At 33.1% G+C, this 25,472-nt stretch overlaps 1 protein-coding gene across 1 annotated transcript; it reads right to left on the bottom strand.

The window, feature by feature from the left end:
* Window positions 1-1,395: 1,395 nt before the first annotated feature.
* On the bottom strand, window positions 1,396-4,748 carry LOC141707340 (ATP synthase subunit d, mitochondrial). The gene is made up of 5 exons (XM_074510443.1): window positions 4,475-4,748; window positions 3,366-3,447; window positions 2,433-2,503; window positions 2,012-2,098; window positions 1,396-1,813 (listed from the first exon to the last, which is right to left on the bottom strand). Exons 1-5 carry the CDS (start codon window positions 4,643-4,645, stop codon window positions 1,712-1,714), a joined length of 513 nt encoding a protein of 170 aa, XP_074366544.1. The 5' UTR covers window positions 4,646-4,748; the 3' UTR covers window positions 1,396-1,711.
* Window positions 4,749-25,472: the final 20,724 nt, after the last annotated feature.

Below are 25,472 nucleotides of genomic sequence, written 5' to 3'. Positions count from 1 at the left end.
AAAGGGGTATGGATAATGGATTTTTGTTCCTTCTCACTCGCATGACATAATACTTTATGTAACTAAACTAGAGTAAAGTTCTATGGATTCCACTTTTAATTGGAGTCCTCGGAGTCCATATATGTTCTGCAAGTAAAATATAGCTTAAAATATTGCAAAACATATTATTTTTCGAAAAACATCACTATTCTATTAAAAATCTTGTAGATTGCATACATTTTACAAGCAGAACATAGCAAAAATATATTATTCTACAAAACATGTTTAGTTTGCAGAACATAAATGTTCATGTTGCAGAATATATTGCAGAACATTCATAGTGTAATGTAAATATATGAGATTTGCATGATTTTGTTAAAGTTATGCTATTTGTGTGACATGTTTTGCAAAATAACACATTTTACAAGATATTTTATTTGCAGAACGTAGATGGACTCCGAGGACTCCGACAAAAAGGTGGACTCCATAGAACTCAGCCCTATATAACTATGTTATATAAAAGTTCAAACTGAGTCGAAGAGAGGCAAAACATATCACAGTCTATAATATATTCCGAAAAAAAGGAAAAGCAAAGAGGTGATCAAGTGAACAATTAATGAGTCAAACCCTAGAGAACAAAAGTGGGATACAGAGCACAAACTGTGATCTCTACGCTTGTTTATATTTTTAGGTCTATGAAAGCTGGTGTCCGAGTCAACATAAGACCAATCAAGAACATGCGCCAGCTACAAACTATAGGGCAATCATGATGAAATTCTTTTGCAAAAATATTTACTCTTACTTTCCAAAGTTACAAAAATAAAACTATAACGGTTTACTTTGAATTTATCTTTTATACCGTCAATTATATCCAAATCACCCGAATATATTAAAATATTTTAATTATATATTTTGAGAACACATATATTACGTAAATTATTGATATTTATAAGTAGTTGAATCCATATTAGATTAAGTACACTTGTATGTTAAATATTAAAGTTAAAAGATTCAAATTATTACATAATAATTTATTAATTTGTTAATTTTTCTACATATATGGACATATTTTTTCTTAAGGGTTTAGACAAAAACCGCCCGACCTGAACCATTATAATTTGAGTGGTTTGATTATCAATAACGGCTATATTTACAGTAATTGTTAAGTAAAATATAAAACCGCTAAATTTGGTTTGAATGATTACGAGCTCCAAACCCGCCTATTCCATCCGATACTCACCCCCTTCATGTATGATTCAAACCCAAAATTCCAACTACATTGACCATCCTAGTCGCTAGATCAACTGATCAATAATGCCTCTCGGCTCATGTCTTACAAATCTGCAGATATTTTTTCCCCCGAAGGATAAGGAGACAGATATATGCATTCTGCATGTATTATTTCTTCCACAGGAATGATAAGGAGACAATTCATCTAAATTATATTAAACAAGATATAACATGTCAAAAAAGCAAGACATGTTTTAAAAGCATCCATAGATTTACTGTTTGGATGATGAAAATCGATCTCAGCTTCTCCGTACACTTACTCAAGTGAGGGGATGAGTTCAGAAATATTGAAAGACAAAGATGCGGTATAGTTTACATTCAAAATACCAGAAACCAAATCATGGACATATCTATTTTTCCTTTTTATTTCTGAAAACTTAAAGAGGGAGGAGCTAACAAAGGTGTTACTCCCAACTGCAGAGCTCAGTCAAAGTTAAAATACTCAATAGCCCCAATAATCGTTTCGAATTTCATCATCAAACTTCTTCTTTAACTCCGGATGCTTTGCAAAGTATTCATCTGCAGTCATGGTACTGAGCTTCTTCTGTAAAAATAGAAAAGCTTACATGAATAAAAAATAAAACAAAAAAGACAAATATTTGGAATATAACAATTAATATGTCCGCTATATTTGTTCAGAACTTGCGAGATGAATTAGCGTAGTTTCATCTAACATAATTGTACACTTAGTGTGCTTTTTCCCCTAAGAATACCAAATTTTAAATTGAACTACTACTCTTACCTTCAGTTCCTGCACATCAGCAATTTCTTTTTCTAGTCTTTCGGACTCCTTCAAAGACTGCTGTTCAGCTTCTTTCAGTTCTACCAACTGTCAAGTTTAACACAGCTTTCAGTTAGAAATTCATCCCATAATCTAAAGACCATGATAATGCAGGTTATTCGATATAAACTTGCAGACAAGTAGTTCATCTTGAGAATGAAATAACATCATGAACATTCTGTAGATGTTTGCTAACAAATTCTCTCATAATTTCTAATATTGTCTAAAAAGCAGCACAGAAGTTGATTGCATTTTCAAAATTTTAAATTTTCTGAACAGGGCATTTTTCAGGTTTAAAGATCATTTTTACACTCGTCATCATGCTGAGAGGGAGAAGTAAAATAACTAACGATTAAAGACTGCCTTAAAAAAAAGGACTAACCAGTTGATCAAACTTGGGTCTGTATTGTGGAGTTACTTCGTCCTCGTACTTCGGAATTTCTTTGACAAAGCCTAAATAGCAACAATCAGTTCCAGTCCAAAGATTCCAACTAAAACAACATATTTTAGTCATCTAATTCCCGGGGAAAGTAGGCAGCATAAAAAGCATAGTACAGCAATACCACCGAATTACTACATACCAATGACCTCAATGCACATTGCACAAACATTTATATCTATTCTTACATATATAAATGCCAAATATAATAATTCAAGGCAGTCATTGAATTTAACCTGCCACGGAATCTCTTTTAAATTTAGAGTGAGAATCAGACTACCTGGAATATTCAAAATCCACACAGCCATCTTTACGAGATCAGATAGTCAGAGGCTCAAAGCTATAAAAGATTTTCAGCTAAAACAGTTAAACTTAAATCTGAAACAACTTTTACCAGTTGCGATGAATTATACATTTGACAAAGAAATTCAAACGAATACTCAACTAGATCTTTCCTTGCTCTCTTCTTTATCAAAGTTGAAATTTATCAAGGCCATATAAGGTGTGGAAACAAATTGGAAAATCAACGTAAAATTGATTGAACACATATATAAAGGTACATGGCATCACACAAACCCTGGATTATGTTCATCAAATACATGAACATATTAAACAAACACACACAAACACACAATTCCTCTTCAAAATTATCTAAGATGACCATACACACACAAACACACAATTCCTCTTCAAAATTATCTGCTGAAAAGTGAAAAGTAATAATACGAAAAAATATAATCAAAAATAAGAGAGCTACAGATACATACTGTAGATGACATATCCCAGGATCCTTCAATCAAACAAATACTGGAACTATAACAAAAAACAAAAGAAACAATACAACTAATTAGTGATTAGTAAAGAATTAGAACATACTTTCATATGCTTCCTTGTACGAATCAACCAAGCGGGAGCCAATTCCCTTCCTGTAATATTCCCAATCCACAGGTTCTGGTTCCTGAACAATTTATCAGCCAACGCGCACTTTAGTATCATATTAAGCCACTAATTCAGCTGCTTTTAAACTTACTATTCACTTATTTAGGTTTCCTCCGATAGACTACGACTACATCACTATACTGAAACATAGGCAGCACAACTAATAGCAAATTAGCAACACCAATGCTAGATTATAAGATATATCAGCCTTTTTACTTAATACCATTGAGTGGCAGAAATCTGCACGATATACTACAAAAATCCCTATGCAACGGACAAGGAAAACTTTTACTTCAGGTTTCTTTTACATAATAAAACTAATTACTCCAACCAAACAAAAATGTAATGGGTCAAAAAAGGCTGTAAACAATACATTCAACAAAGGACAGAAGTTAAATTGGAAACTGTTTCCTACTCCGATTAATAGATGTTTTATTATCTGAATAAATACAATAAATGCTGCTCCTATTATCCGAACATAACTAACTATAATTTTTATCATAACCCTGCAACAGTATATTAAGTTATTAACATCAAGAGAGCACCTTAAAAACTTTTTACCAATCTTAGATTTTAATTTTGTTATTGTAAACTATCGATTACAAGCACTTAAAACCCGTGCTTCTAATAAACGAACAACATTTCCAAACCACATCCCCAAATTAACATGAATGTCACCAATACATATACATAACCTCCACTTTCACCCCTACCATCTATATAATAAAAAACAAAATTCCAAATCATAATCGAAAAGCTGAAGTGCTAAACTGCATCTCCAACACCAATATGCACATCTAATTTAAGTGTTACGCCGTACAAACAAACAACATTTCCAAATCAAACACATCACAGCACATTTCCGTAAACAATCTCATAAACTCCCAATCACATCCACTCTCATAATCACATAAAACAAACCATAAATCGCAACAATACTTATAGATCTACAAAAAATGAAACCCTAGATATAAAAGCATAAAATAAAAAAGAGCAAATAATAATAATAATAATAATAATAATAATAATAATAATAAAGATAATACCTGACTAAACTTAGTTTGAAGAGTGGTGTTGACTTCATCGAAAGCACGACGAAGATTAAAAAACTCCTTACGAGCTTCATCGGAGACGAGCATCTTGGCCATACCATCCCAATCGATGGTCTTCGATGCCTTGAAAGCTATGTCAGTTACTTTCTTCACTGTTCCACTCATCTTCTCCTCTCGGTGAATTGTCTCTCTCTCTACAAATCAAATGAAATGAGCCCCTCTTTCCCTTTCCCTTTCTCTCTCTAGAAACAAGATGATGATTGAATTAACGCAAACAAATAGGCGAGGGTGTATGACCACAAACTGGGCTGCTTCTTTTGGCCCAAGTAATTTGTGGGCTTGTTTTCGGCTTTTGATGTATAGAATGGGAATTCATAGTTAGGCCTTGTTTGCATTGGTGGTTGAAAATGAAGGAGTTGGGTTAGGTTGGGTTGGATTAGACTATGTTGTATTGATCCCTTACAGTATTTGGATGTAAGGGTTGGGTGAATAGGGGTTCAACCCATACCATGTTTGGTTCGAAGAAAACTTGATTTTTGCTATGTTTGAAATATTTTTAAAAAGTTGGATTGTTAAAAAAAAATGAATATCTTAAATAATTAAAAATTAATGAATTAAAAATAAATTTCAATATTTATCACCTAATAAACAAAAGAATATAATTTTAATTTTTTTTAAATGGAAAATTAAATTATAATTAAATTGTGCAACTTAATATTTTAATATATACCATCTTATTGATTTTCTTTTTGTTATTATAAGATATAATATTATGTATATTAATTAAGTAACTTTGTATCAACAAAATTTAGGTATATCTTCATTATGAGATACTTTCTTGGACTAATAAGAATTTCTCATCATTTTCACACTTTAGTCCAACAAATAGCTTCCAAATCTCATGCTTTTATCTTTAATAGTTTTAATAAAAGAGAGAATAGGTCTAAGAAAAAAAAATCAAGGAAGCTAGTTGACATAACCTAATGATCACATGATCAGGATCTTTCTTATTTAGATTATTGTGCAGAATAAAACAAGACAATATAATGGAAGAATCGAGATCTTGTCCTATATATCTGTATGTCAAGCACATTAAACAAGGTACAAAGTCACAAACAAGGTACACTTATGTATGTTCATCCGACATCTTTCTGCCTTTCTTACAAAGTCACAATGCAGCATTTAGATGCAAGTCTTTCGATATGAAGTAATCCTATTAAGCAGAGTTTCAGCACCACTTACAAAAATATCTTACTCCAATATTTTTAAACGACTCTTCAATTATAGTTTAGTATATCATTATAGAAGATGCGTATGGCCTGTACTCTGTAGTCACAATAGAATGATGCAAATGTTCTTTCTCCGTCCATACGGAATACAAGTGCGGAGAACATATGTGAAGAATGAATGACAAGCAAGCATGTACTTTTCACTTAAATGGAAAAACTACCCAAGAGCCAACATTTACACATACATAACCCAAAATATTGTGATCTCATTGCCTTTATTAGGAAAAACACAATCCAGATGAAAACTAAAAGAAGAAAGAAAAGATCCCAAGATGCAAGCAAAGGAAATCGTGAGGGGACAGAGAATTCTCTAACCAGCTCATCAATATCAGTCTCATACGTATGCCAGAATAAATTATTCCCATATATCATTAAAATTCAATGTCGAATATTTGGGTTAGTGAACAGATTTATATTATGTAGCCAAGTGCCTGCATATCTGGATAATAATTATAGAGTCGCTGAGAAAGCCTTGGATCACTGATTTTTTTAATTAAATACGGATAATAATTGAGTTTTATATCAAAACGTTTACTGCCGTGGATCACTGATTTTAAGTCTATTTTTTTCAAAATTTATCAAATATCATTAATCATGTCACATTATATATAGCACACGTCACAACCTATTTTTGAAAATAACAGATAATTGCAAAATAAATAAATACCTAAAACATTTCAGCAAAATAAATTAAGCAAAAAATAATTGATTAAAAACTCACCGAGTTAAGGCTGCATCTTTCATCATTTTGTCAAGCACCAGCTTGCGCATGCCTTTGGGAGTAGATATCAAGCCCTTTACTTGCACAGGACTTTTTAATAGAAATACGAACGCGGCAGCAGCAAGATCTTCATTTACTAGTTCCATGTCATTGATTATGTCCCACAACTGTTCCATAGTAACATAAAACTTCTCATTATTGACCATCTCTTTAAAAGCTCCTGCCAAGATGCCAATTGAACATCCGACTTCGAAGTTTGTTCATCATCAGTCTTTGAATTTTTTGCCTTAGTTTGATATTGACTTTGAGACTTTGTACTAGACACCGGAACATTATCAGTGGACGCACTATCATCAATCTCAGTTGCCAAATTTTTTCGCCTCATCTCTGTTGCCGTGACAGCAGATTCACATGTTGCTCGATCAATTCCAAACATTTCCACCATCTCATGATAATGTCTAAATGGTTTTTTCATCGACTCCTCCGCTTCTGGTTTAGCCTAACATTATATATAAACCTCAGAATCAAACAGAGCAAACATAATTTCTGATATGCACATGTAAAAATATTGACCAAAATGTCCACGTCAAGTTATGTTACAAGCCAAATTTACATTTTCAGCACAAATGTACAATGGTTACAGATATGACATAAGTCCACTTTGCGCTGGAATTGTAATTCCATAAGGTATTTGATTCTAAAAAACCATCCAAGGCTATAACATAGACTTCAAATTACCTCAACCAGCAAAGAAACAACTATGTTACAAGCCAAATTTACATTTCCAGCACAAATGTACAGTGGTTACAGATACGACATGGGTCCATTTTATGATATATAAGTAAATAAAAAAATTTCTTTTTGCCTTCCATATCAGTTTTATAATTCATGTAAAATGCATCAGGAAGTGAATGGTTCAAGTACCATAAGAGATAAATGCATGCATCATGCAGTGAAGTACAAATTAAGTACGATAAATTACCTCAATTAGTTGCTTCCAAACCTCAGCCTCTGCAGTCCAATGTTGCTTAATAGGATCCCAACCAAAACCACTAAGCCCTCCTTTGAAAATATCATAACATCTAACCCAACTTTTCTTTATATTTTTCATCCCATCGTATCTTTTATTTGTCTAGAAAATTTTTCGAGAATTTTTCTTGAAGATCTTTCACTATGTTGGTGAATGCTTCTTGTGTTAATTGACCATTAATTTTATGACCCGCAACGTATTCATGATGATAGGACAGAATCAAAGCATCGTCCATGGGAGTAGTCCATGTACAATAATTTTCAAAAGTTCTTTTGTTCGACATCTTTGAACAATAAAACAAAAAAAACAAAAATCAAATATAAATAGCCATGTATTCACATACTAACAATTATTAAAAACTCATGTGAAAACACACAAGGCATAAAAGACTTTAAAATCGACATCCGTAGACAGAGGAGAGCACATATTCAAAATGATCTTGAATAAGCATTCGCTTGTAGCTAAAGCAGACATAGATAATTGCGTCACAATAATCAACATTTACACAATTACATCAGAGCCACGCCCCTGTCATATCTTATCATAGAATTTTTTAACAAGTATGAGTCACATTACATACAATTAAGACTCTCCATAATTCAACTGTCAGTTGATTTAAGATAAAAAAACCCATAAATCCCACAATATAAAAGCTATTAATATCATTCCTATAGATCTAATCTAGGTCGTGTTGTCAAAGATTAAATCTTTTTAATTAAAAAGCATCAAAGCAAGTACAAGAGATTACATAGTTAAAAAATAAGTATAAGAAAGACAAACAGAGGGACGAGAGAGAGAGAGAGAGAGAGAGAGAGAGATTGAAGGAGAAAGAGACCGAGAGAGAGGAGAGAGAGAGGGAGAGAGTATGCCTTCAGAGGTTCACGTCGGAGAGCAATCAGAAGGAGCTAGTAGAAGGAGCCCCGAGAGTGATCGATTGAAATTGGGGAATAAATAAGCTAACACCCCGATTTGGGGTGTTGGAAATGACCCATTTTATTATAAGATATAAACCCCTCCAGCCCTTCAATAAACCCCCAATATCCCAAACCTCCTAAAAAAATATTTTCCCAAACATGATTTTTTAGAACCCAGCCCAGCCCAACTCAACCCCCCTTAACCCCTAAACCAAACAGGCCCTTAGGCTCCGTCTACCGAAATAAGGTGCGGGTTGGTTTAATTTTGTGTTTTTATCAGTTTTTTGTTCACCCCTAATTGACATAATTCTTATTTTTTCAATACTCATGTAACTTATATTTGAGAAGCCTATAAAAGTTTTGCATGTACATTATCTTTATATATCAAAAAATGAAATCTTAAGTTCTCTTTTATTCTCTCTACATATATATTATATATTATATAACACGTTATCAGCACGATAGCATTATTAGAATGTGATAATATTATTTTTAGTTATTTAAAAAAAGGGTTCAAGTGTCATGTGACAGTATACAGTTCAAACACAACCTGAGAAGAAGGTCATTAACCGGCACTGCTAGAATTTCAGATAAGGTTTTTATTATAAATCTTTACTTTTAGCCATTACCATATACGTTTCTTTTTTTTTTGTTTATATGACTGATTGTTTATGCATATAAGGCCACTTACTAGTTTAGTTATTATTAATAATGTTTTAAGTGACTGATTTTATATACTGATTTTATAACCCAAAATATCATGTTTAGTATCGTATTAAGGTGCAAGAAGTTGTGTGTATATTATGAGTGTTTATTTAAATTTTCTATTTGCATGTATTGTAGTTAAGTAATCATAATCTATATATTATAATATCTTAGTGAGAGAGACTGTCATTGGTTTACATTTTTTTGGTAAAGACCTCAAGAATTTCAGATTTGAATCTTTAGTTTGGTAGATCCTCCCATACAACTTTAAACCATTCCGTAGTTTTTGAAATCTACTGAAAATGTCACTTAGTGACTCACCATCTTCAAAGTGAAAATGTTCATATTGTTTGTATGAGGAGTTGCATCTTGTTTTCTCTGACTTGCTCAGTTCCCTCACATAGCACTTGAATTTGGTCCCAAATTTTCTTAGCAATATTGCAGTTAATAACATTGTCAAACATATCTCTATCAAGATCATTGAACATAATATTCATGGCCTTTTTGTCTTTATGAACTTGCTCAATGTCTTCATCTGTCCATTATGACCTTGGCTTTGGGACTGTTTGCTCATTTCCAACAGCTCCTTCAATATTTATTGCAGCCCTGCAAGGAATATGAGGTCCTTTCTCTATGCAATCAATATATCTTTCATCTTGAGAGAGTAGATGAAGGTGCATCTTCACTTTCCAGTGATGATAGTTGTCTTTGTCCAGAATTAGGATCTTCACTCCAACATCCTTTCTACTCATGTTGTTAGATTGCTTGATCTTTAAACTCTTTGTATGTCAAGAGCTTGCTCTGATACCAATTGTTATTCCCTAACAATCTATCAACGAAATTACAAAAGGGAGAGTTGAATGGAATTCTGGTTACTTTTAAAATTCTGAAAAACTTCTTACTAAAATATAAATCAGTGTTTGAATATGCTTGTATGCGGATAAACAACGATAGTATTCAAAGCACAAACACTATACCATATTTGACCTGTAGCAACACCAAAAAAGTGTTAAAATGACCAAAAAGTGTTACCTTAAGCAAAAAAATTGGCTATGTTTACATTTTTTGAAATTTTGGGGGTGTTGGATTTGCCCCTGCTACACTAGGGGTATAAGGTAACATTTTTTGAATTTTTGGTAATATTGGAAAAAGTGATATAATAGACACCCTGTGGTTACACTTTCTGTTCTATGATAACACCATGCATGTGTAACCGCGGCTCTATTGCAATACCCTTAAAAGTCTAGGAACACCGAAAAATATGTTACAATATAAACTTTTGCAACATCATATTAGCTATTGTAACATTAAATGATAAAACATTTCAATCTTTTGGTAACATCTTTATATGTAACATCTTTATATCTTTTTGTAACATTCCTTTTTTAACACTCTCGTATTTATTGTAACATTTTTTCATATTTTTACCAACATAAAAATTTCTATTGGTCACACCTTTAAATTTTTCAAATATAATAATTCAAATGTACTTGCAAAATAAAAACTTAAATATATAAATATTTAACTTCAGAACTATTAACCAAATTTCAAATTTAACAAATACAAAGTTCCAACTCAACCAAAATAAATAAAGTTCTAAAAAAATTACTAAATAAGATACTACATGTATCGCCCTCCACAAAGTTAACATTCAATTTTGATTCTTCTTGTCCAACTTTCTCATCTCGTAGAGTATCAATTTCCTCTGATGCCAGACCCTGTATATAATTAAATAATTATTAATAAAATGAAGTTTCATCACAACGGTGTGCTTACAACAACCCCAAAGTCATTCAAATAAAAACACTAGTCAATCATACTTATAATGACATCAACTTTTGATTTACCTTCAAGATATAGTGAGCAACATGACATTCTACAAACTATATCATCGCAAGTTATTATCTTTTTAAATACCAGTTTCTTTAAGAGAACAACTATCACTTAGTTTCTTGCTCTTGCTCTTGCTCTTGCAGTTTCTGAAAGTCAAACAAAATTGATGTTCAGGCGCAACTATAAAAATGTAGAAATCTGGTTAACATTTATATACCGTAATAAGCAACTTTTTAGTACATAATCCAAAAGGATTAAAAGTAAAAATGTAGACATACTGATAACTGGGTAAGTTAGCAAGTTCTGACTCTGCCACAGTTAGATCCTCTTTAGATATGGAGATTCTTATTCCACGAGATTGTTCCTACCTTTTTAGTCCTTCCATTTTTCTAAATTTTCCACTCACTTGCGCACGCTATAAATAAGTTTGTAACCAGAAATTAGTTGTCTGCCTTCAGTTGCATATCTCTTAATACCATAATAAGGCTTGCAAATAAGAAAATGTAACATGTCTAGCACACATGCCAATAAATACACACACACACACATTGGACTTCAATTCAGTAGTTGTTTGTTTAAAAACATCATTCAATTTAAGAAATTCTCATGAAAATAGACCTCTAAGCAAATATCCCGAAATTATTAAAAAAATAAAAAAAAACTTTACACCGCTAACAACTAAATACATAGAAATTATAAACAATGCTAATTTCTGCAAACTAATGAACACAAACAACTCGGCATAATTAAAAACAACCAATAATCAGGTGTTCCCAACATAAAAGAAACATGTGTAGCAATGGTATTAGATTCACCATCTTCCCCATTATTTTCATATCATTTGACAGGCGACTACCAAATAAATCAAACATCACAAACTAAAATGAAATTAAAAAAGAAATAACTTAAAACACGAAATTTAGAAAAAGACAAAGTAACCGGAGATCACTCAAAATATCATATAATTTACCATTTTTGAGAAGAACGGTACTGGTGTAGCCTGAACCATATTTAATTACACAATATGAGTAAACATGATTATTCAAACAAAATGAAATTATATAAGATGAATAAATATATATTTTGGCATGTCTCAGATTTTGACACTTAATCTGAAGAAAATCAAGTTTTGTCATGATTTGCCTGGAGGCTGGAGATACACATTGGTTCTATTCTAGCTACTGAGCAATATGTATATTCTGCACTTGTGAATGTCGGTCATCACTTCCTCAGACCATTTTTTGCAAGATACTGAGCAATAACACCAAACACCAATGAGTTGAAAATTTATGCATATTGGTACTCATTTTCGTACAAACTAATCTAGCCTACAAATAATAAGCATGTGATATGTCATATGTAATATTCTGAAATAGGACTCCATATATAGATAATTAGACATGTATAATACGTGTTGGTAAATTATAGGTTTAAGTGCCTAGTTTACTAACACAAAATATTCAACCATGGCATAACTTTGAGCAGAGTAATTGTCTAAGTGCCACCTGAAGCCATGTACTTAAGCACCCACTGAAGCAGTTCCATTGATGGATACTGTAAACCATCCATTACAATGACAACATTTTTGGGAAGATTGTAGGAGCCTGGTGAAATTTGAAATATATAATTTTGAACCAGGGATCTCTTGTTAATTGAGTAGGTTCTTGGCGTCATAAGTGTCCTTCCCTTATCCTGGAAGTACATAGAAGATAATATGTTCTCACTTAATTGAGTTTTAAATTTTGAAAACAATGTGCAGAGAATACATGCACAGAAGCAAAAGCAATACAAAATGCTTTGATTAGTGAATACCTGTTATTCAAAGGAATCAAATATATATTAGCAAATCTGTCAGTAATATCCAAAAAGTAATATAAAATCTTAAAGTGAGGAGTGTAGAATAAAGGGAAGAAGTATATATATATATAACACTACCATATTAATCTTTTAACATATATCGGTAAGACAACTTGAACCTTGTAAATAGACAAGTTGAGAAGACAATACTTCTTAATTTTTTCCTAATGTATATGCTTCTTTTTGACTTTCTCTAACATGTCATATTCATTATAGCATACTAAAAGAAATACTAACAATGGATCCTTATCTAGGACTAAATTTCTTTAATGAGTGTTCTTTATGAAGGGGCTTATAAAACCTCAGTGGGTTAATCATAAAATTTACAAAGATAAAAATTATCTGTGTAACATGGTACAATTTAAGCGAAACCTTTATAATCCCCACTGTCGTTTTCACTAGGTATGAGGGCTCCCCCATCCTTGTCTATAGCCGTTCCTCTACCATTTGGGTTTTAATCGGTCAAATCTTCAAATACGGTAGTGCCAAGATATCTCCACGTAACTCTAGAAGCCTAACTTCAATGTATTCCACTCAGGCAAGCCCTATATGTAGACTAGTCCAATTAACGCCTAAACCATACGACCACAACCATTTTAATGCCTAAATTACAAATTATGGTAGTGTAGATGAGCATACTTGCACATAAACACAAGTTCATTTATAATTACCATTCAATATGACCATGTTTATAATTTATTAATTTCATCCGCAAACTATCATAGCGATCTCAAGTTTCTGCTTTCAAAAATTTAGTTCACCATAACAACAGGCATAAGGGTTCACCAAGTTAAAACCGGGTAGAATAATTTTATTTATTCGTCTACAATAGGGTCCAACAACTCGGATCCTCAACACGCAGATAATTAATCATTTTTTACACGGTTTAAATGGTAACTTACACACAGACAATGCTAATATCTATATTCACGTTCCGTAACAAAATTCCTAATTTATTGTCCAAGTTATAATTTTATTTTAGCAGCGATTCAATCTACAAGAAGAAGTAATAAAAATACAAAAGAACATTATAAACATACACAAATAAAATATTAATAACATTGTGATAACATCAATAAACAGGTTCCGAAAGTCTAATAACATGGAACAAGAAGCATACCATTATAAAAAAGACCCAATTATACAGAATAGCCAATTTGAGAAGCCCTAATTGAGAAACTTAATTAAGAAACCCTAATTGAGAAACTCATTTTTTTGTTAAAAACTGATTTCTCAAAGCCTCGGTATAGTGAAGACCCGATTCGATATAATGAAAAAACCCCACAAATGTGCCGCCCTGACTGTAGAAACCCGGTGATGAGAGTGAATACCCAATTGCAATGGTGACCCCTATTAATTTAGAGTTTAAAACCCTGATTAATTGAGTTGAAGACCACAATGACAAGTCATAAGTATATTGAGAGAGAATGTGTGTGATTGCCGCCGATGAGGAGAGAGAGAGGGAGAGAGGGGGGTTAAAACTTAAAAGTGAGAGAGTGTGAAGAAAGTGAGTTAGAATGAAAAGTGAGATCGTGTATTTTTTTTAGGAAGAGTAAAACTAATAATTCAGCCGCCCATGTTTTTAATTAAATTTCACCCCGCCCATGTTTTTATTTCATGTCCCGCCTAAATAATTCAGTAAATAGTTACACTTTTTAAGATCAATGGTAACATTAAATTTCATGTTATCATAGATACATAAATAGTTCGATGGTAATACCAATCGATACCAATGATAATGTTAAAATAATATGTAACCTTAGATAAATTATAATGCATTTATGGTAACACTTTTGCTTCTAACACTGAAAAAAATGTTACTACAGCCCATATATGGTGTAGTGAAAGTAAATAAATAGGTGTTTAAAAGCTTTCTAGTGGATTAAAATTTCCACCATAGATATATATAATAGAAGAAATCTCTGTGATGCAAATATTACACAGATGCTTACAAGTGTTTATAACTTAGAATTCTAGAGACTAAGTAAACAACTTGCCTTGCTCTGTTGTTCTAAATCAAAAGTAAATTTCTTAACTTTTAAATACTTGTAACTCTTGGTTTATATATTTCCAAGTCATATGTGAAAATAAGACAAAATGTAAAACCTATTAGCTAGGTACAATCACATGTTTCTTTATCTCTCAATCCAATGCAATCCTGTTAGATACGACATCTTTGAATGTCCTTGTTTTGCATGAAAATGGAAATGCTTCATTTTCTTCTAAATCCTGATTCCAGGCTGCCACATTCCTTTTGTATGCAATCAACCCATGTGACTTTCAAGTCACTATCAAGTCTCTTTCAATTTCTATTTGAATTGATTATCCGTTGAGGCGTTATCCATTGAAGCTTCATCTGACATCCGTTGAAACTTGACTAGCTCACCCGTTGAAAGTATTCTGAATTATCCGTTGAGATTTATAGGGTCATCCGTTGAAGCTTTTTAGATTAGCGGTTAAAGTAGATTCCATAACAGTTGATACTCTTTCACTTATACAAAATTACAAGGCATCTTCTATACACAGTTAGCCCACATATTTTGTATATCTTGCTATTAGTCGACATGACTTAGAAATAACTAAAACTCCCAAATCCCCCGGCTAATCTAGTATACAGAATATGTTACAAACTTATTCAAATAAGCTACTCTTTCATCGGATAAATAATGTGATCATCCGTTGAAAGCTACAAATTCATTTAACTTATCACTTAAAGTGTTTTTGGGATGTTATCATCAAGCTTACAACATATTCCTTACACAACCTACTTTTCAAAATTCTCAACCTGCTTTTCAAAAGCCCAATCCTGGTCCATACCCAGCTCAAAATCCCAACTCTTATCCTCCTCAAAATCTTGGTCATTATCCTAACCTAGTCTTCTTAATCCTCCTGGTTTTAGTGAACCTGATAAGAAATTGAATTTCATTGAAAAGAGTATGGAAGCATTACTTAAATCTCAACAATCTTTCATGCAAGCTATGACCCAAGGTAAACATTTGCTAAATTCAAACACACAATCCATATCTTAGCAAGAGGTCCAAGTAAGTCAACTGACAAATACAATCACTGAGATAGTGGAAAATCGTTTCCCCAGTTAACCTGAGATTAATCCTAAATTTTATCAAAACCAAAAGTCTCACGAAAATGTGAACTCTATCATCTCTCTAAGGTTTGGTAATCAATTCAACAATCATGCTGATGTTAATACTCATGAGGAAGATAACCTAACATCTGAACCAAATCCCCTACTCTTGAATCCTAGTCTTTCATAATTTTCAAATCCTGAAACTTCTAAAAGTAAATTTAATGAGTCATCACCATTGAACCCCTAATTTGATGTGTCTCGTGAGAAAGTCTTTAAGCCGAAAGCTCCGTTTTCTCAAAAACTTATCTCAAACAAATAATGGGCTCAGTTAGATAAGATATTAGAAGTCTTTAAGCAAGTCAAGATTAACATTCCTCTTTTAGATGCAATTCAACAAGTTCCCTCTTATGCTAAGTTTCTAAAAGATTTATTTGCTAATAAAAGAACCACTCATGTTCCTAAGAAAGCTTTCCTAACCTCTCATGTTAGTTTTATCTTGTCGAATCAAATCCCTGTGAAGTATAAGGATCCTGGTTGTCCTACCATTTCTTGTGTCATAGGTAATAACTTCATTGATAAAGTTTTACTCGATTTAGGAGCTAGTGTGAATCCTCTTCCATTATCTGTCTATCGAGCCTCGGATTTAGGTGAATTAAAAAGGACTAGTATCACTCTTCAATTAGCTGACCGTCTGTTAAAACTCCTTTGGGTATAGTTGAAGATGTGTTGATTAAGATTGGTGATTTTATCTTTCCCGTTGATTTCGTTGTTCTAGAAACCGAACCAGTCAAAAATCTTAAAAATCAAATCCCCATCATTTTAAGAAGGCCTTTACTTGCCACTTCTAATGCTTTGATTAACTGTAGAAATGGTTCGATGAAACTCATATTTGGAAACATGTCGAAAGATTTGAATAATTTAATGTAGGAAATTAACCTAACAAACTTTTTGAACAACCTATAGGAGTTAATTTAATAAATGAGGTTGTATCTTGGATGAATCTTGAGGATAATGCAATTGAGTCTCTTTTTGAGGAAGATGTTTTGCATGAGTATGAGAGCAATAGAGAATTTCATGAGTTGTATAAGAATCTCACTTGTAAGAAGATATTTAAGAAATTGAATCCCATTTGTTCTGAGCATGAAACCCAACTTGAGGATAGTAATTCGATCCTAAGATTATTGTTAAGACTTCTGATGGTGAAAGATAAATAGAATACTTGTTGGAGAAGGACAGGGAATACAAGAAAATACTTTTAGAATCCTACTTGTAATCAAAGGCCCAAACCCCTAATATTTTCCCTATATATATGGGTCTCCCCTCTTATATTTTACATACACAAGATACCCAATATCTAGAAAAACAATCTAGAGCTAAAATTTTATTAGTTATTTGTTTTGTTCATCTTTTTATCATATGTAGCTAAATTTGTTTCCTAGGATAAAGATGAAGTTAATTTAATTACCTTTTATATCTTCTCGTTCCTATTACTTGATTCTCGTGATATTTTTTGTGCTTAATTGTTCAATTGACAAAATGATTTTGATATATTATTATTACCGGATTTAGTTTTCATAACCTATGCTTGCTCCATGAAGTTTTGATGGGTTAATGTTAGATAACAAGTTTCATATTATATGATTGTCTCGTTAATGATTTACATTATTTTTGTGAAGAAAAGAGAATTGAGTTTAGGGTGAATTGATGTTAATTATGATTGATTAATAGATTCGGATTCCTAGGTGTTCCATATTATTTGTTATTTTCTATCTAGGTTAAACACATCTCATCTCAAATATATTTGTCTAGTTCGCCTGGTTTAAATTGTCAGAGTTTTGAAAATTCATAGTCTTTGTGGATCAATCTGTGATTGCTACAACTAAACACTGTGTGCTTGTAGTTCTTATTATTTTTACACATCAAATAACATGGACGGACCCATATGAGTCCTCATGTAGAAATTGTAGGTAGTTTCCAAATAATGACTATGTCTTCTTCTTGAGTAAGATCTTCTTCTTATCAGATTGATAAGCTATATGGAGACCATTCTCGGTAAGTTCCAATTCTAGGGTTACTCGCACTGGGTTCTCCTTGATTGAAAAATTCAATTGAGACAGCTTCTTGTGTTCAAGAAATTTTTCATCCTTATTTGTCTTGCTGAGCAGACAAACCATTGATTTAGCATTAGTTGAGGTAAATCAGCTTAATACACATTTCATATTCTCTTTTCAAATAAAAGGACCTTGTTGTCACTTTTGTTAATGAAAACACATGTTTCTTTTTCAAAAATGACCTTAGAGCCATTGTCACATAGTTGGTTGACACTTAGCAAGTTGTGTTTGGGTCCCTCAACTAGTGTTACATCCTGTTAGGAATATGTTGTGTACTTGATGATAAGTTAAAAAACACCTTAACTTAGTGTATTTAGTAGCTTTCAACGGATGATCACTTTAACATCCGTTGAGAGAGTAGCTTATGTATCATTAAGTCTTGTAACACATTTCTGCATTCTACAATACCTTAAAGATTTAGAAGTTATAGGATATTCAAAGTCATATTGACTACTAGTGTGATAAGCAAAATAGGTTGGCTAATTGTAAATATTAGATGCCTTGTAATTTTGCATAAGTGAAATAGATTTAACTGCTATGGAAGACTTTAAACGGATGATTCTACAAGGCTTCGACGGATGATCCAAGTCACATTCAACGGATAATCTAGTGAAACTTCGACGGATGATTTAACACAGTTTCAACGAATGATCCAATGAAGTTTTAACGAATGTTTTAATTCAAATAGCAGTTGATAGTGACTTTACAGTCACATGGGTTGATTAGATGCAAATGGAATGTGGCATCCTATTTACAGGGTTTAGAGAACAAAGAAGCATTTCCATTTCCATGCTAACTTATAGATATTCAAAGATGCTGGATATAGAAATGAAGAAGCATGTAATTAGACTAAGAAACATTTTTATCTTATTTGTTTGTCTTTTTATCATGTAACTTGGTGATACATAAACCAAGGATAGCAAGTAGAACAACATCAAGCAAGTAAGCATTTTACCAGAGAAATAGATAAAGCTGTATCCGTAAAGAATATCTCTGTTCTTTGTAAGTTCTACTTGTAAGCAGCTGTGTGCAAATATTGCATCAAATAGTTCTCAAATTTATATATATCTCTGGTAGAAAAGTTCAATCCACTAGAAAGTTTTTAAATACTTGTGTTTAATTACTTTATATTTGATTTCTTCAATACTTTCATTCCGCACCTTAGCCAAATCAAACACAGTTATATATTTAAGATAGAACAGTTCTTAAAATAAAAAAGAAACCAGAACTACATTCAACCCCCCTTCTATAATTCTTTGTTAGATTGTTTGGGAATAACAATTGGTATCAGAGCAAGCTCTTAAAGAACAAAAAGTTTAAAGATCATAAAAACTAACAAGATGAGCAGAAAGATGTTGGGGTAAAAATTCCATTTTTGGACAAAGACAACTATCACCACTGGAAGGTGAAAATGCACATGCATCTCCTCTCTCAAGATGAAGAATATGTGGACTGTATTGAAAAAGATCATCATGTCCCTATGCGAGCTGCTACAGGAAATGAGGCGTCTATCCCAAAACCTAGAGCAATAATGGTCTGATCCAGATATTGAGCAAGTTCATAAGGATAAGAAGGCCATGAAATTTTTTTTTAATGGTGTTGATGGTGACATGTTTGACAACATCATCAATTGCAAAACTACTAAGGATGTATGGGATACAATTCAAGTTATATGTGATGGGATTGAGCAAGTAAGGGAAAATAAAATGCAACTCTTGATTCAACAATATGAGCATTTTCATAGTAAAGAAAGTGTGTCACTCACTGACATATTTAGTAGGTTCCAAAAACTACTAAATGATCTAAAGCTGCATGGAAGAGTCTATCAGACAAAGGACTCAAACCTCAAATTCCGTATATCTCTGCCAAAGGAATGGAAGCCTATGACAGTCTCACTAAGAAACTCTCAAGATTACAAGGAATTTACCTTGGACAGACTGTGTCATCTTGCTCTATTTCAAGCTCATAGGTTTTTAGAATCCCACACAGTCTATCCATGGTAAATTCCTTGTAATCTTGAGGTTGGATAAAGGAAGGAAGAAGGGAGGATCCATTGTATTGGTTGCTGAGCAAGAGAGAGAGAAAGAGATAAATGTTGAAGCTATGGAATCTGCACCAAACCCTAGAGTTTGTGAAGGCAAAGGAAAAAGGCTAGTAGCTGAAAATGAAGACCATCTTAGTCAAGACGATATGGATGACATAGATGAACATCAGGCTTTTCTATCCAGAAGGTTTGTCAAGCTCAAATTCAAAAAGAATTTTGGAGCATCCAAGCCTAACATAAATATGGCTAACAAGTCAAAATTTAAATATTTCAAGTGTGGCTTGAGTGAGTGGTCATTTTGCAAATGAGTGAAGAAAGCCTGATTCTGATGGAAAGAAGTTTGAGCCTGTGGATTACAAAAATAAATATTTTGAGTTGTCAAACAGAAAGAAAGGGCCTTTCTACTTCAGGAAAATGATTGGGCTGCTGATGGATTAGAGGAAGATGAGGATACAAGCTATGTCAATCTAGCACTTATGGCCAAATCAGATGAAATAGAGGTCAGTTCATCCAGTAATCAGGGGAACATAAAGAATCTTTGGTATTTGGATAGTGGGTGCTCAAGGCACATGACTGGAGATTCTACCCTGCTCACTGAGTTTAAGGAGAGAGCTAGCCCAAGTATCACTTTTGGAGATGACAACAAGGTTTATACAATGGGATATGGATTGATTTCTAAGGACAATGTCATCATTGAGGAAGTTGCCCTAGTGGCTGGACTCAAGCATAATCTGTTGAGTATCAGCCAGCTCTGTGATAAGGGCAATTCAGTAACATTCAATTCTGAAGCATGTGTTGTGACCAACAAGAAAAACAAGAAAGTGGTTCTCACTGGAGTGAGAAAATAAAATGTGTATTTAGCTGACTTCAACTCATCAAATGCAAAATCTGTCACTTGTCTCTTCAGCAAGGCAAGTCAAGATGAAATTTAGCTAGGCACAAGAAGTTGTCCCATCTTAACTTCAAGACTATGAATGAACTAGTTAGGAAAGATTTGGTAAGAGGCATTCCTCAAGTGGAATTCTCAAAGGATGGATTGTGTGATGCCTGTTAGAAAGGAAAGTAGATCAATGCATCATTCAAAAGGAAGCTGGAGTCAATAATTGAAGAACCTTTACAATTAATATACATGAATTTATTTGGACCAGTCAATCTGTTGTCCATCTCAAAGAAAAGATATTGCCTAGTAATTGCGGATGATTTCTCAAAGTTCTCTTGGACTAATTTTCTCAAATTCAAAGATGAAGCTAGTGAAATCATCATCAATCACATAAGGCAAGTCAACAATCATCCTGATCTAAAAGTTAGAAGAATCAGGAGTGACAATGGAACTGAGTTCAAGAATTCTGTGATGAAATTGCTTTATGAAGAGAATGGGATCATGCATGAGTTTTCAGCAGCAAGAACTCCAAAACAAAATGGAGTGGTGAAAAGGAATAACAGATCTCTTATTGAAGCTGCAAGAACAATACTAGAAGAATTAAAGTTACCAACATATTTTTGGGCAGAAGCTGTAAATACTGCATGCTACACGCATTATATTTCTTTGGTTAATAAGGAAAAATGCATGACACCCTACCAATTGTTAAAAATAGGAAGCCAACATTAAACTTTTTTCATGTCTTTGGTTGTAAATGCTATATCTTAAGGAATCAAACTGATCAGAATGGAAAGTTTGATGCCAAAGCAGATGAAGGTATTTTTGTTGGGTATGTAGTTGGAAAAGCATACAGAGTCTACAATCTCAGAACCAACATTGTTATGGAATCTGTACATGTTGTGTTTGATGATAAGAATATTGAAGGACGGCAAGATGGAGATTTCCATGAAAGCCCCAAATTTGACAATGTTGAGATGAATTATGATGATAGTGATAATGAAAGTGATCAAGATACAATATCTAAGGATAATGCTGAAAAATCTACAACAAATGAAGCACATAATTCAATATCCGTCGAAAGACCAAGTGCATCATCCCTTGAGAGACAACCTGCATCATCCGTTGAAAGGCAAAGATCAACATCCGTTGAGCCATCAATAGGAGTTGAAAGCCAATACATATCACAATCAGAAAGAACCCCATCTTCAAGTCATAGATCCACAAACTCAGGGGGAGTTTCTTCTAATCAAAACTCAATCACACATCAAAACAACCATAAGGCCTCTTCATCTAGAGCTAATTTACAACAACAACAACAAAAATGGACTAGAGATCACCTATTTGAATTAATAATTGATGATGCATCTTCAAAAGTGCAAACAAGGAAAAAAACTAAAGAAGAATGTTATACAAGAGCTTTCTGATTGGATCCTAAAAAGGTAGAATAAGATCTATTGGTTCCTGATTGGATTTTAGCTATGGAGGATGAGCTAAACCAATTTAAAAGGAACAAAGTTTGGAAGCTGGTACCCAAGCCTAAAGGAAAGAATCCTATTGACACCAAATGGGTATTCAAAAACAAGATGGATAAAAATGGCATAGTGGTCAGGAACAAAGCTAGATTGGTTGTTAAAGGCTACTGTCAACAAGAAGGAATAGATTTTGATGAGACTTTTGCTCCTGTTGCAAGACTTGAAGCCATCAGAATCTTTCTAGCCTATGCAGCCCATGCCAATTTCAAGGTCTATCAAATGGATGTCAAAAGTGCATTTCTGAATGGAGATTTGGAGGAGGAAGTCTGTGTCAATCAGCCTCCTGGTTTTGAAGACCCCAACTTTCTTGAATATGTCTACTATCTTTTAAAAGCACTTTATGGACTAAAGCAAGCACCTAGAGCCTGTTATGACACTTTGTCAAAGTTTCTCTTAGAAAATCATTTCACAAGAGGTATTGTTGTTAAAACTTTATTCTTTAGAAATGTTAATGCCTCTAGTATACTTGTTCAAATTTATGTAGATGATATTATATTTGGCTCTACAGATGTCAAAATTTTGCAAAAAGTTTGCCAAATTAATGCAATGTAAATATAAAATGAGCATGATGGGAGAACTAACTTACTTTCTTGGTTTACAATTTAAGCAAGTGAATGATGGAATATTCATTAGTCAAACCAAATATATTTTTGATCTTTTAAAGAAGTTTGACATAATGGATTGCACATCTGCAAAAACTCCCATGGCCACTGCCACTAAACTTGAATTAAACACCACTGAAAAGTCTGTGAATATTTCAAGCTATAGAGGCATGATTGGCTCACTTTTATTTTAATAGCCAGTAGGCCTGATATAATGTTTGCTACTTGTCTTTTTGCCAGATTTCAGGTTGATCCTAGAGAATCTCATTTAGTAACTATTAAGAGAATTTTCAGATATCTCAAAGGAACACCAAAACTTGGCATTTGGTATCCTAGAGATTCTGGTTTTGATCTAACTGGTTATTCAGATGCAGATTATGCAGGTTGTAAAATTGATAGAGAAAGTACTACATGAACCTGTCAATTTCTGGGAAATAAGCTAGTATCCTGGTTCAGTAAAAAGCAAAATTCACACTCTACTTCTACAGCTGAGGCTGAATATATTGCTGCTAGTAGTTGTTGAGCACAAATCTTATGGATGAAAAATCAATTGTTGGACTATGGTCTACAGGTGGACAAGATTCCTATTTTATGTGATAACACAAATGCCATTGCAATTACTGAAACTCCGGTACAACATTCAAGGACCAAGCACATTAACATCAAGTACCACTTCATTAGAGAACATGTCATGAATGGTACTGTGGAACTTCATTTTGTTCCAAGTGAGAAGCAACTTGCAGACATCTTCACCAAGCCACTTGGTGAATGCACCTTTACTAGGTTGGTAAGTGAGTTATGTATACTTAATTATTCTTAATTTTTTTTATGTCTAAGCAACTTGAAATGCAGCCATAATAATATCTGATATTTCTTGTCAAAGATGAAATTTTGGCTAAGTCAGAATTTACATCTCGATGGATGTTCATTATCCGTTGAAACTGAATATCCGTTGAAATTTATCACCCGTTGAAATATTAAATATATTCTGGGTACTTTTATCTCGATGGATAATTATTTAATCCTTATCCGTCGAATTGCTCTCAATCTCAGCTGTTAATTCTAGGCATTATCCATCGAATTTACTTACAGCCTGTAAGTGTATTTCGATGGATAATCATTAGAATTTTGACATTTCACTTTATTTCTAAATGGCTATTTTGGGCTAATTTGATTGGTTACTTTATTTTACTTTTTAATCTTTGACAGTTTATTTCTGAGAAAGTATAAAACCCTATTTCATTTTCATTTTTACTTTTATCTTTCTTAAGCAATTCTCTAACTCTCTTCGTCTCCAAAGCAAAAACCCCCTTTCTTCAACTACTTTCAATCACATCAATGGGACCCGTAGTCAAAATCATGTCTCAAACTGGGTATGTATATGAAAAGAACAACTTCGTAGCTTTGGTGAACAAGGAAATTCTTGCATCTGAAGACTATCACAAGATGATGGACTTCACTCGAAGCTACAAACTAAGTTATACCATGCTTGAGTCTCCAATCATCTACCTGAAGTTGTCGAGGAGATTTGGACTACTGCTTTGTTCATCTCCAAGGATAAGACCATTACCTTCTCTCTCAAAGGTAAGCAACACTGCATAAACTGCCATACTCTTGAAAAATGCTTTAAATTGCTTGAAAATAACACTCTTTCTCCATACACAGACATAGATGTGAGTAACATGCTTATTTCTATGGGTTATGCTCTCACTGCCACCAAGTTAGGTGAAGTTATGAGACTAGGCTTTGGGAAAGAATAAAGCTTTCTCTGTGACTTTTTTTAAAGTCTTTTCTGGAAAAATTAGCAATTTTGATGTTGTAACTTACTCACTTGTTAACATGCTCTATATGCTTCTGAGTGATAAGTATTTTAATTTCAGTATTTCTGTAATGTATGAACTAGAGAGTAAATTAGGAGACATTAAGAAGAGGTCTAAGAATATCTATTATGCTAGATTCTTTATGATGATAGCTAACTTTGTTTCTGCGGATCTCTCAATTATGAACCCAACAAACAAGTTAGATTGTTGGGTCCAAGAGAGAAGAGTTATTGCTAATCTTAACAGGGCTAATCATCACAAGGAGGTTCCCCTCATCTACATGCCAATTATGGAGCAGCCTCAGGTAAGTGAGATAAACACTACTATCCCTCTACTTCTCTATCACAAGTTCTTTGTAAACAACTGTGGCTATGGCATCTGTGACAGTGACCAAACAGGCGCCTACCCAAGCCACATAATCAAAAATTTCCAAATCCAAGTCAAAGAAAACCTACTCTAGTTTCTCTTAAAAGAAACTAGTTTTTTAATCTACTAAAAACCAAGAGGGGTGTGTGAAGGGAAGTGAGCCTGGTGAGGGACATGGTGAAAATCAAAGAAACACTAAGGAT

The sequence above is a fragment of the Apium graveolens genome, chromosome 2 (assembly GCF_009905375.1).
Source record: "Apium graveolens cultivar Ventura chromosome 2, ASM990537v1, whole genome shotgun sequence".
Lineage (NCBI taxonomy): Eukaryota > Viridiplantae > Streptophyta > Magnoliopsida > Apiales > Apiaceae > Apium > Apium graveolens.
Note: the sequence above shows the minus strand (reverse complement) of the source record. Positions and strands in the feature narration are given on the sequence as shown.